The sequence below is a fragment of the Lepidochelys olivacea genome (genome assembly GCF_965140295.1).
Source record: "Lepidochelys olivacea isolate rLepOli2 genome assembly, chromosome: 5".
NCBI classification, from domain to species: Eukaryota; Metazoa; Chordata; order Testudines; family Cheloniidae; genus Lepidochelys; species Lepidochelys olivacea.
This window is the reverse complement of record NC_140415.1, coordinates 37,667,936-37,681,834: the sequence shown is the minus strand read 5'-3', so window position 1 is coordinate 37,681,834 and position 13,899 is coordinate 37,667,936. Positions and strand designations below refer to the sequence as shown.

The 13,899-nt window shown below is 41.0% G+C and overlaps 1 protein-coding gene across 2 annotated transcripts in view; it reads right to left on the bottom strand.

Moving 5' to 3' along the window:
* RAB3C (RAB3C, member RAS oncogene family) overlaps nucleotides 1-13,899 on the bottom strand; it is a 198,869-nt gene that overhangs the window by 105,260 nt on the left and 79,710 nt on the right. For both annotated transcript variants that reach the window (XM_084627941.1, XM_084627940.1), the window contains exon 3: nucleotides 6,644-6,762. In XM_084627941.1, the coding sequence (XP_084484067.1) occupies nucleotides 6,644-6,762 (119 nt within the window). The remainder of the gene's footprint in view (nucleotides 1-6,643; nucleotides 6,763-13,899) is intronic.

The window sequence follows — 13,899 nt, the reverse complement described above, 5'->3', positions numbered from 1 at the left end:
TGTTCCACAAACACCTTAAACTCTGCAGCTTTTAACTTATTTTCTAGCTGCATTCTACAGCGATTTATCTTGTCTTTCAGTGGCATGCTTGGGTATTGCTATCTTAGAAGTGGCAGAGTGCCAAACACCAGATGCAGAAGCTGGGAAAACATTCAGGCAGGGAAATATATAAATAATAAATAATTTATTCTGTTCACTTACTGTATAAATAGCTTTCTATTTGGGGAACTCAGATAAGCGTTCTCCCCTAACTGCTTTGAATCAGAGAGGTTCCCCCTTCTATCTGGGGATCTCAAAGCACTTTACACATATTAGTGATTTAAGCTTCATATCACCCCAAGAGATAGGCAAATCCTGTATCTCCATGTAACACATGGTAAAACCAAAGCACAGAAAAATACAGCGCATATAATCAGCTGGGCACCCTTCTGCAGGTACAAGACTGTTTGTTAAAAACTGGAATAATCACATTTCTATCTACAATTTCTCTGCAGGCACAAAAACAGACATAAGTTTTATGTCTGCAAAATTACATCTTCAAAAGGGGAGTTGGACCTTAGCCTAGCTGCACATAAACTACAAAGTGACTGGCTCAAGGTCAACAGGAAGTTGTTGCAGACCTAGGAATATGACCTAAATCCCTTGACTTTCAGTCTTGTGTCTTAACCATAAGGCCATGCTTCCTCCCCTTGATGTGCAAGGCAGTATGGAAATGGAAGGAGGCAGAGCAAGGAGAAGCCAAGAGGGATATGGCATAAAGGTAAAATAAGATTTGAGCATGCTTAGTGATTGATGTTTACATTCTGTCACCTGTACAGCATCATACTGGTGCATAGCACTTTACAGACAATTAAAAATAGTAGATCCCTTAATAGTCTGTGGAACAGCATTTACAGCATGTCATGTAGGGCAAAGTGATTCACAGATTACAGATAACCCATAGCACTACTTATCCTTCACCAAATACAATTATACCACTACCACCAAGATGGCTCAGTGCTTGGCTGAGATCAGCTCATGGATGAAGAACAGCTGGTTGAAGCTGAATCTGAGAAAAAGAGAAGTTATGCTGGTGAGCAGAGGAAGGCACTCTAAGGAGTTTGCAGCCACGGTGAGTCTCCTTTGGCTGAAGGTACATACCCACAATTGGTCAATTCAGTCCACAATTTAAAAGTGCTCCTAGACTCCTTGCTGATACTAAGCTCTTGTCTACCAGCATCCATGTCTGAATATTTTCTACCATTTCTGATTGGCTAGGAGACTCCGTTCTATCTTGGTGGGCAATGGCCTTGCCTCAGTTATACATTCCTTTCTCACCTCCCATCTGAATGACAGCCGTGCAATATACATGGGTACGAAGCCCTCAGCCTTTAAGAACACTTAAGTACAAAACACCGTGGAGTTTCTGTTGTATGGATGTTGATCTCAAAGTCCCAAAGAGTTAAAGGTGTTTAATGTTGGACAATGAACGTTTATAAATAGTGAGAGCTAGGTTCCAGGTTCTTTTAAACAGAGGCCTTGGTTTTACAGTTACTGGGGAAACACCCAAAAACATTCATTCAAATGAAAAGTTTATTGATTAAATAAAAGAAAGAACAAGAAATCAAAACAGGCATTTATATTGAAACTGTGGTTGAGTGATTATGCAAAACAAACGTAGTCATAACCATTAAAGCCTTTCTCCTTTGGGAGGCAAAATGTCAATCTAACTTTCCAGAACAACCTTTCTTTGATGAAAAGGAAAGGGTTGATTTTACTGTGCTGTACAGAGGGCATTTACTTATCCTGTTCTTAAAGGACGGACAGACAAACACAAAGTGGAGGAGAGCCAGGATGGAACAGATGGTTGAAATATGGATTTTGTTGATGTTTTTTAGAACACTGGACTGCTGATTAGTTATAAGTGGTTGCTTTTGGCTGGCAAGTCGACCATGACACCTACTACTTGGATCCTGGTTTACGATCTGGTCAGGGATGTCATCTGATTGGATCTTTTCTTCTTAGTGGCAGTGACATAGTGCATCTGGCGAAGACACATGACATTGATGGGAGAGCGCTCTCCTGTCGACATAATTACTCTATCTCAATGAGCGGCAGAAGCTATGTTGGCGGGAGAGCGTCTCCCGCCATCATAGCATGGTGTAGACACCGCTTTAAGTCAATGTAACTTACGTTGCTCAAGGGGGTGGTTTTTTCCATACCACTGAGCAATGTAACTTATATCGACTTAAGTGGTAGTGTGTAGACAAGGCAGGCTTGGATGACTACAGCATAGTTGACTTCAGTATTTGATTGAAAGCTAGGGAAGTGAGAGAGGACAGAAGGAAAGAAAATTGAGGGTGGAAGGGATATAACACAATAAGGGAAGGGAAGACAGTGAGGATCTTATGTGCCTTTTCAGTGCTGGCAGTTAGATAACCCCATTCATGGGCTAAGGATTGGATGTCATAATAATATGATGACTTCAGCATTTCAGGTAAAAACAAAGTTCTTTAAACAAGATTAAGGCCAGATGGCCTTCCCCTCAGGTAAAAAGTCCTTTAAATGTGTCGAGGTGAGTTGCAGTGCTGGCAGTTTGGGGGATGGTTTGGGATGCAAGGTGGGATAGGAGATATGAGAGAGAGAGTGGATCTGAATTAATCTGAACAGAATTGATGATGTCCTTTTTCAAAGTCTCTTTTTAAGGAACCCCAAATGGGGAAAAGTGGGCATAACAGTTTATCTCGCTCATTATTTTGTCTACCAATTAGGCCTAATATGCATCAGACCAGTTTTGCTCTATTAACTTCCAATTCCACATCTTCTGCTTTTACCAGCCATAATTTCAACAGTTTTTGGATTATATCAACATGGCCTTTTTGGTTTAGACTAATCCAGCTTCTTTTGTCTGGTTCTTTTGCGCTTGTTACAACATTCAATCTTGTAAACAACATGACCTATTTTTCATGGTTATTGTAATATCTGATACATTTTCACATACTTTTTACATTTGAGCTTACAACAGAGGTACACTTTGCAGGCTCAATTGTCACAACAATGTCCCCTCAACAACACAGGCTACCATGAGCACATCACACCTGTCCTTCACTCTATGCTGGCTTCCTGTAGAATATCTAATCATAGAATCATAGAATATCAGGGTTGGAAGGAACCTCAGGAGGTCATCTAGTCCAACCCCCTGATCAAAGCAGGACCAATCCCCAGTTTTTGCCCCTGATCCCTAAATGGCCCCCTCAAGGATTGAACTCACAACCCTGGGTTTAGCAGGCCAATGCTCAAACCACTGAGATCAAGTTAAAGAGCTCAGTTCTTACCTTCAACGTGCTCACTGGCCTGCGCCGAGCACCTCTAAAAGATAAACTAAAGCTCTGGGACAAAGACTGTGACTGACAACTCCACTACTCAGGCACTATGGAACTTTCTGACATAAAGGTAAAGTTTGCCTGTGTGACAGACAGAGCTTTCTCTGTGAAACAAACTCTCCCAGAAACTCAGGGCCATCACAAATCACTCACTGCCTACCACTGCAAGTGCTAGAGGCTCTTCTTTGACCTTGCCTTCTGTAAAATAAATAGTTTCAGAGTAGCAGCCGTGGTAGTCTGTATCCGCAAAAAGAACAGGAGTACTTGTGGCACCTTAGAGACTAACAAATTAATATATTAGAGCATAAGCTTTCATGGGCTACAGCCCACTTCATCGGATGCATAGAATGGAACACTATATATATATATATGTGTGTGTGTATATATATATATATATATATATATATATATATATAATGTTCCATTTTATGCATGTTCCAACTTATCTGTGTGTGTGTGTGTGTGTGTATATATATACACACATACACAGATAAGTTGGAAGTTACCATATGAACTGTGAGAGGCTAATTAGTTAAGATGAGCTATTATCAGCAGGAGAAAAAAAACTTTTGTAGTGATAATCAAGATGGCCCATTTAGACAGTTGACAAGTTAAGTATCCTCACACCTTCACAAGTTTCAGAGTAACAGCCCTGTTAGTCTGTATTCACAAAAAGAAAAGGAGTACTTGTGGCACCTTAGAGACTAACCAATTTATTTGAGCATAAGCTTTCGTGAGCTACAGCTCACTTCATCGCAGGCATAGTGTGGAAAGTGTAGAAGATCTTTTTATATACACACAAAGCATGAAAAAATACCTCCTCCCACCCCACTCTCCTGCAGCTAATAGCTTATCTAAAGTGATCACTCTCCTTACAATGTGTATGATAATCAAGGTGGGCCATTTCCAGCACAAATCCAGGGTTTAACAAGAACGTCTGAGGAGGAGGGCAGGGAGGTAGGTTACCTTGCATAATGACTTAGCCACTCCCAGTCTCTATTCAAGCCTAAGTTAATTGTATCCAATTTGCAAATGAATTCCAATTCAACAATTTCTCACTGGAGTCTGGATTTGAAGTTTTTTTGTTGTAATATCACAACTTTCATGTCTGTAATCTCGTGACCAGAGAGATTGAAGTGTTCTCCGACTGGTTTATGAATGTTATAATTCTTGACATCTGATTTGTGTCCATTTATTCTTTTACGTAGAGACTGTCCAGTTTGACCAATGTACATGGCAGAGGGGCATTGCTGGCACATGATGGCATATATCACATTGGTGGATGTGCAGGTGAACGAGCCTCTGATAGTGTGGCTGATGTTATTAGGCCCTGTGATGGTGTCCCCTGAATAGATATGTGGGCACAGTTGGCAACGGGCTTTGTTGCAAGGATAGGTTCCTGGGTTAGTGGTTCTGTTGTGAGGTATGTGGTTGCTGGTGAGTATTTGCTTCAGGTTGGGGGGCTGTCTGTAGGCAAGGACTGGCCTGTCTCCCAAGGTTTGTGAAAGTGTTGGGTCATCCTTCAGGATAGGTTGTAGATCCTTAATAATGCGTTGGAGGGGTTTTAGTTGGGGGCTGAAGGTGACGGCTAGTGGTGTTCTGTTATTTTCAACACCACTTTCTACAAGCCATTACCCTCTGATCCCACTGAGAGTTACCAAAAGAAACTACAGCATGAAGTAAGCTGTAGCTCATGAAAGCTTATGCTCAAATAAATTGGTTAGTCTCTAAGGTGCCACAAGTACTCCTTTTCTTTTTGCGAATACAGACTAACACGGCTGTTACTCTGAAACCTGTCAGAAGATGAAATGACCATGATGCTGATTGTAATTTGCTTTAGTTTTTTAGAACTCAGAGGATTTAAAGTGGATAACCAGAGGTACAATTTTCATGAGGGAGCTGAAAGAGATTCTTTCCCCATAATGCCCCTAGAGGTGATTTACACAAATTTCCCATTACAATCCAATAACAAAAGGTATGAATGTTCAAGAAAGAGCCAGAGATATCCTGACATGTTGTAGATATGATTATTGATGGGGAACAGGATAGATTCTTGGTTCAGACTACAAAATGTTTGATAATCATAAGCCCAATTCTACTTTGAATTACACCCCATTGAAATGCCACAGAAATTGCCTAACATTGATGGTACCATAACTAATAGAAAATTTTGCTTGTCCTGTTCCTTCTTCAGACATAACACTAGGATAGCAGTGTTGAGTAAATGAGGTTAACAGAACATTGATAGAAAAATAAATCAGAAGACAAGCTTCACAACTGGTGTCACCGTTTTCTTCAGAGCATTCACATTGTAGAACGTCCAAGTGCTGCCCTTACCAGCTAGCCTACATGCTAATACACTATTTCACGTAGTTCTATAAATAGACTATGGAAAGCAAAAGTGCAAGTGTTAAAATATTAATCAACCCCCCAGAAAATGTAGTGATTGTGATAAATTATGTGTAGGACTCCATATCTGTCACCGAAGTCGCGCAAGTCATGGATTCTGTGACTTTCCGCAGCCCCCAGGGCCAGCCGCACAGGCCACTGCTTGGGCGGCTAACCCCAGGGACTGTCCAAGCAGTGGCCAGTGCGGCTGGGTCTGGGGACCACCCAAGCAGCAGTCCCAGGGCGGTGGGAGCAGCCACAGATCGGTAGCCTCCCAGCGGCAGTCGCGGGTGTGGCTGGAGCAGCAGTGGGTGGGCAGCCCCTGGCAGCTGGTCTTGGCGGTATTAACAGAACATTGATAGAAAAATAAATCAGAAGACAAGCTCCACAAAATTAAGGCTATGATTTAGTCAGGAGTATTTATAGTACAAGTCATGGACAGGTCACGGGCCGTGAATTTTTGTTCATTGCCCATGACCTGTCCATGACTTTTACTAAAAATACCCATGACTAAATCATAGCCTTAATTTTACGCAACAAGTCCTACAGCATTCATTGTGTTTTCTCAAAACAGAAAACTAAAAGCTATCTTTTGGGCAAAGGAAATGACAAGTCTGAAAAACAGAAGGCAATGCTTCACTTAAGTAATAAATACAAGCCTCCTCCTCTCCGACCCCCAAATCATTCATGGGCCAGTTTCTGCAATGTGACTCGAGAAACCTCAAAATCAAATCCATATTGACAAGACGTAAATTAGTATTTGAGTTGACCGGGCTTGGAGAATTGTTTCCTGAAATGGTTCACATCATAACAGCAAGCAGCAGGAATAAAGTGGTAATCAAATACTCTGTCTCTCACCTTAGTTCTAGTGCTTAGTTCCAAGTTTTACTTACCAGTCTTGCACAGCATTGAAGGATTCTTCATTCGTGATGTCATACATTAAAATGAAGCCCATTGCACCCCGGTAATAGGCTGTGGTAATTGTCCTATATCTCTCCTGACCTGCCGTGTCCTAAAACACAAAAATAATCCTTTATATAAATGTTACGTTGTCAAGTGATTTGTATCTTTCTGAAAATCAGAAGTGAACTTTGAAAAATTTTCATCTTCACACCTTTGAAATTCCATTCAAGTCACTGGGCAGCTTTTCATTCTCTTTTTTTAAAGAGATGAAGGATTGTCCTGTGGTTAAGGCACTAGACTGGGACTTAGGAGATCTTGGTACTATTCCTAGCTTTCCCAGTCAATTCATCTCTGTGTCTCAGTCTCCCACCTGTAAAATGGGGATAATAATACTTCCATTCACACACAGCCTTTGTCTATCTTGTCCATTTACATTGCAAGCTCTTTGGGACAGGGACCATCACTTATTATGTTAATATAGAGTGCCCGATTTTGGTTAAGGTTTTAAGGTTCTAGTTTAATAAAAATGTTAACAATAATAATTAAAATATATTACAGGAAATAATATAATCATTCTGTTTCAAAATAACACTTATTTGGATTTTTAAAGACCCCAAAGGTATCCTTAAATCTTGCACAAATAGAACATTTCACTGAAATTCCATCAAGCAACGTCTAGTATGAACTTTTACTACACCTACTGTACCATTAACTGCAGAGGTCTTAAGTTAATTCTGGTTTGTTTTTTAAACAAATGCTGTAAGGGAATTATATCATCGCAAAATTTTAATAGTACAAAAATTTATTTTTGCTAGAACATGGAAAGGACTACTTCAGCTGTTCCCTAGTAGAAGAAACTGACAAAAACGACAAATGTATTAATTGGAATATTTTCTAAAATAATGCTTATGGTACAAGTAGTACCACCTCATTAGAGAAAATATATTTAAATGAGTGTTCTTTTCTGCATGTACATCAATCATCCTACAAATAAAGAAGAAATTAAATTCCACCCACTTCATAAATCAATTATAAGAAGATCATTTTTTAAAAAATGTAACAGATCTGATTACCATACACAAACAATTTCTTAGGCAGAACACTAGGAGGGAATTCAGGTCAAATTACAGTCACTACAGTCTAGGTTTAATTTTAATGACCTTGCACGGAAAACAAGCATAGAAAGCTAGAGCCTGATACACCTCTTATTTACCTAGATTTACACTAGAGTAACCCCACAACTTCAGTAGAGTTACTCCTGATTTACATCAGTATGAGAGGAGAATCAGACCTTTGATGTAGACATACAATTTCCCATGATACTTCATTGTTCTAGACATACCAGCGGGCTTCATGCACTAGAATTTATCAATCATAGGCTAGCAGTGTCCATAGAGCACAGTCCTTACTAGCTCCCATGGTGTACATCGCAACAGGAAAAGTATGCCACTGAGAAGTACACCAGCATAAATCAGGAGCGGGGCTGGCTCTAGGCACCGGCAAAACAAGCAGGTGCTTGGGGCAGCACATTTCTAGGGGCGGCATTCCGGCGCTGGCCATGCTGCCCCCAGAAATGTGCCCCCATCGCCCCAGCTCGCCTCCGCTCCACCCCCGCCTGCTCCCCTGAGCGCGCTGCCGCCGCTCCGCTTCTCCCCCCTCCCTTCCAGGCTTGCCACGCGCCAAACAGCTGATAAGCCTGGGAGGGAGGGAGAAACGGGCGTGCTCGGGGGAGGAGGCGGTGGTGGTGGAGTGGAGGTGATCTGGGACGGGGAGCAGTTCCTGTAACCCCCCCCCCGATTACTTCCTGCGCTCCCCCCCCCCCTTGCTCTCCTCTGCTCCGCCTGCTCCCCTGAACGCGCTGCCTCTCCCTCGCCTGAGAGGGAGGGGGAGAAGCGGAGCAGCAGCGTGTTCAGGGGAGCAGGCAGAGCGGAGGAGAGCTAGGGTGGCGGTTGCGGGGGGGGAGTCGCAGGAAGCAATTGGGGGGGGGGAATGCGGCACGCCCGGGGAAGGAGGCGGGGACGGGGATTTGGGGAAGGGGTGGAGTTGTGGTGGAGCCAGGGGCAGGAGGGCACAAAAAAAAAGGCGGGGGCGGCTAAAATTTTTTTTGCTTGGGGCGGCAAAAATCCTAGAGCTGGCCCTGATCAAGAGTACCTCCAGTGAGGTCTGAACAATGTGTAAAATTGCAATTCCTGGAGTTTTGGGTTTGTTCTCAAAGTTCAGAGATGAACTCATGGGTTTGGGAACTCATGAGAACTGAATTTAATACAAGGTTTGCATGAACTGCCACAAACAAAAACTATGGAGTTTCATGGAGCTCTGTTTTATAGCTCTACTGATATTTGTATTCATTTGTCACACAATCAAACACAATGCTGTACCATTCCCACATTAGCCCAATGAAACTTTTCATGGTTCCTAAAGAGTTGTAAGATTCAACAGAAATGAGAATACTATTAAGAGGGCCACATGTAAGCATCTGAAAACTAGAAAATTCAGTTTTATTTATGGTCACCCATCTTTACCATACGTTGAAAACTCATTTCAGAAATATTGCTTTCTGAACACGTTGTTAGGATACAGATATTCAGGCCTGTCGGTAAAGGCCTGTACTCTAAGAATTTAGGTGTATTCTTATCACTTGGCTAGTTATAGAGGTATAAAAGAAAGAATCAAAAATCACTGTCTGCCGGTGTAAGGTCCTTCTCTTACTGGGACAGTCTGAGGCCCTGTCCTTAGGCTAAGGCCTTTGGCTAAGCAGCAGAGGCAGCCATAAGCTGGGAAGCGACTGGTGACAGCCTCACATTCCAAACTAGTCACATTGAAAGAAGGTGCTATTGGGCTGTTAGGAATACAATCCTGTCCTGATAATGCCTATCACCTCCAGAGAAAGGGAAGTGCCTACAAAATGTAAAAGGAAACTTCGTTTGATAGCATCCTGTCTGGCAAGAACTCACTTATCAATAGTTGTGATGTGAAATCCTCCCTTCTGCATTGTTTTGTCATTATAGTTCCCACTTTGTTATTGTTTGTCTGTATAATCTCTGTCTGGTTCTGTGATTGTTTCCGTCTGCTGTATAATTAATTTTGCTGGGTGTAAACTAATTAAGGTGGTGGGATATAATTGGTTACATAATCATGTTAAAAGAAAAGGAGTACTTGTGGCACCTTAGAGACTAACCAATTTATTTGAGCATAAGCTTTCGTGAGCTACAGCTCACTTCATCGGGCACCTTAGAGACTAACCAATTTATTTGAGCATAAGCTTTCGTGAGCTACAGCTCACTTCATCGGATTGAAGTGAGCTGTAGCTCACGAAAGCTTATGCTCAAATAAATTGGTTAGTCTCTAAGGTGCCACAAGTACTAAGTGAGCTGTAGCTCACGAAAGCTTATGCTCAAATAAATTGGTTAGTCTCTAAGGTGCCACAAGTACTCCTTTTCTTTTTGCAAATACAGACTAACACGGCTGTTACTCTGAAAATAATCATGTTACAATATGTTAGGATCGGTTCGTTATATTTCAGGAAAATGATTGGTTAAGGTAAAGCTAAGCAGCACTCAAGTTTTACTATATAGTCTGCAGTCAATCAGAAAGTGAGTGGGGGGTGGGTGGGAATGGGAACAGAAAATGGGGGTAAGGAAATTGGAATCATGTTTGGCTAAGGGCAGGAATGGGAACAGAGACACATGTGTAAGACCTGGGTGTCAGAGCTGGGAAGGAGGACACTAAGGAAGGAAACTGGAATCATCCTTGCTGGAAGTTCACCCCAATAAACATTGAATTGTTTGCACCTTTGAACTTCGGGTATTGTTGCTCTCTGTTCATGCGAGAAGGACCAAGGAAGTAAGTGGGTGAAGGAATAAGCCCCCTAACACACATCAATGAAAAATTAGAGATAGGTCCATGTCAAAGACTCAGATCTGACAACTCCCAAACACTGGGCCACTTCTGATCTTCATGAACTTTTGCAACTGGTTCCTATATCTATAAATGACTAAACAAAAAAGTCCAGATCCAAAACAGCATCCTCTACCTTAAATCTGGCAAAGTTTCAATCCAGATCTGCAGCTGAGGCCCATCTTTACATAAAATTAATTATCTACAAATTTTAGTCCACTTGTTTCTCTCCCTTTTTTCTTTTACACATATTTCAGTTTTGACATAGCTGAGAAAGCCTAAACCAATGAACAGAAAGGCTCTAAAATACTGGCTATGAAGTTATCAAAATCTTGGATATAGAGCTTACTGTCTTGGTGACTTATCACTAGAATTTTTCACTGTATGATCTGCAGACAGGTTTTAGTGTGAATCACCTGAAGTAAAATAATATTTTCTCCTGCTTATCAGACTAATATATTTCCCCCTATACAAATCTCAGGTTAACAGACAGATACACAGTCACTGTCAAAAAGTGTCTGGATTCCATATCTATTCTGGACAGTAATACTGTAGACTTGCTATAGGGCAGGCTTTTACTCTAACAGTAAAGAAAGGGTATTAAGCCAATAAAACTATGGGAAATTAAAACTTTTTCTATGAAAAAAATATAAGGAAACTGCTTAAACATGAAGGAAATAAGGTGATATTCCTTCCTCTAATAATGATGGATCCATTGGCTTTCTTGCTTGGCTGAGGAATACAATTATACCTTCATACTTTTTATTTAACAGGCACATGTTGAGAAAACTAGCTGGCTTATGAGACCTTTAGAAAGTACAAGAACCCAACACAATCAAGTCCGAGTCCAAACTGGAGACCACCATAAAATATATATTTGCTGCTATTACTAATAAGTAGCAAATAGTAGTAGTGAATACTAGTAAATAAAGTAGACTCCCATAATTTCCTCAGTCTAAATTCTTGAAAGCAAAGAGGTCTCCTCTTCCTGTAGCCTCATTATGTGTAGGCAATTTACTTTTAAGTGTATATGCCGTATAACGAAACCACAGTTGGCTTTGGAAATTGACATTGGTACCTCCTTGATCAGAAGAGGCATGGAATAAGATTTGGAGGAATATTTACACTGCAATTTGGTTGTCTCTCTTCTCCAATCTTCCTCCTTTACTATGGTGGAATGTACTCTGGATTCTAATTCAGATGCACAAAACTGCCCTACCATTGACTCTTTCTGATTATATTATGTGATAACTGGTACTGTTATGCACATCATGTTACAGCATCCTTCTACCTATTTATTCTGCAACCAAGATAATTTAGTCTTCTAACATAATTCATTTAACACTAGTTAGAAGAATGTCATTGCTCATTTCCAAATCAGAAATTTACAGTATTTGCACATACAGTATTTATACTGGAAAGGTTTTTAATATGCTATTAACTTTAGCCATTATAAAAATTCTGCAATACTGGAAGGCTTATATACAACCTTTATACTTCTTTAGAACTATTGAAATAATTCACTTCATACTTGATTTGTTTCCTATAGTCCCTGACAAAAAGGGCCTACTTGGTGCAAAGGGACTGAGGGGGAAATGTCCCAGGGAGAGAGATGGACAAAGGGAGAGAAGGAGGGCAGGCAGGAAGGCTGCCGCCAAAGGGTCCCTGGGTCAGGACCCAGAGTAGAGGGCGGGCCTGGGTACCCCCCTTGCACTTCCACCTGCCCGTTAGGAGTGGCCATCATGGACTGCACCGACCCTTGCCAAAAGGGGTTAGACTTTTGAGTGTGGTTGGCCACTGTGGCTGGGATTAAGAGAAAGACTGCTGATAACACCAAACCCCTGGAAGGGGGTGAGACCAGAGTAGTGGGCACTGCCAGAGGGCAGCGTCCTGAAGAGGATGCCGCGATCTGGGAGAAACGCAGGTTGAGACGCCAATCTAGGGTGAGAGACGGACGGGACACCACCGGCAGAGGGCACTCCGCATGAACTGAGCTAATTTCCAGAGTCAACAGCAGGAGGCGCTGTGGTGGTGAGTCCCAACCCCGTCACACAACCTTTACTACAGGCATCACTACCAGTATCAGCAGTAACATAATTAAAATTCATATTAATATGAAATCCAATCAGAAACATGTTATATGTTAAAGACATGGTCATGTGGAATGAATATGATATTTACAAAGAGAGGGAGGTTACAAAGAATTTTCTATTTAAATAGAAGAGTTAAACATACCAGTGTTACCTGGGGTCCAATGCATTCAGAAACCTCTTACTTTATTCTGCCTAAGATTTAGGAGCTTCTTGAATATACAGAGAAAGTTACAGCTGTGTGATTGTTAAAATACTCAAAATAATCTGAGTTATCAAAGACAAATGGCATATTTGAAGTATCAAACATCTTAATGTGAAATGTTATATTTTAGTACAGTTTGCTATGATTGAATTTACTTGGAACAGTTAATTCCATCAACACAATGAAACTTCCAGCCCTTGTTTTTATAATGCTTTGTTTTTGAGAAAAGATTGAGCATATTTCATCACATCTGCATCTTAAAAGCAGTCCCAATTTTTATACTAATGTACTGATGTGCACCTGCACCCAAAGACAATCCTTGTATCAGTTCAAACATGGCTACTGACTGATGTTACTTGGTCGGATTCCTTCATTCATGAGTACTGGATTGCTCAGAAGATCATCTCTTGTTTTGTTTAAACTGTGAAATGCTGAAGTCTGCATTTTATACTGGTGTCTTTTTTCTAAGCAAAAATGTAATAAAGTAAGCCTGAGGAAAAATTATAAAACTTGACCTATTATTCCATTACCGTGTTACCATGGCAATTCATCTTCCTGGGAGAGCAGAGAAACTAGATATATAGATCTTCTATGGTGCCATTTCAGTTCTCTTGTGATAGACTATAAAAGTAATGTCTGTTGTATCTTATCAGATCTGACAATGATCTTCATTAAAGAACTAGAGTAGAGGAACAGCAGGGAATGAATGACGGTGAGTGAGTGCTCAGTCAAAAGTTCAATATTGTGAAGACTAATAAAAAGGGCACTTTAAAAATGTTTAACAAAAGATTTTAACTGCTAACTGACCAAAGATGTCAATGTAAAACTCACATTTCCAAATTCTACTCTCATACTCATGTAATCCCATTGGCTTTAGTCCTACTGGCTGGTTGGCCCAACTATGCTTAATCTGCAAACTCGGAGATCCAGTGAAGGCAAGGTTCAAGCAATCACCCAGCTTCTCTGCATTGCACATTAACTGGCAGAACCTCTGCTGATATCCCAAATCAAGATCAATGGGATTTGCAACACATAAAGGAGTTAATCCCTTCTC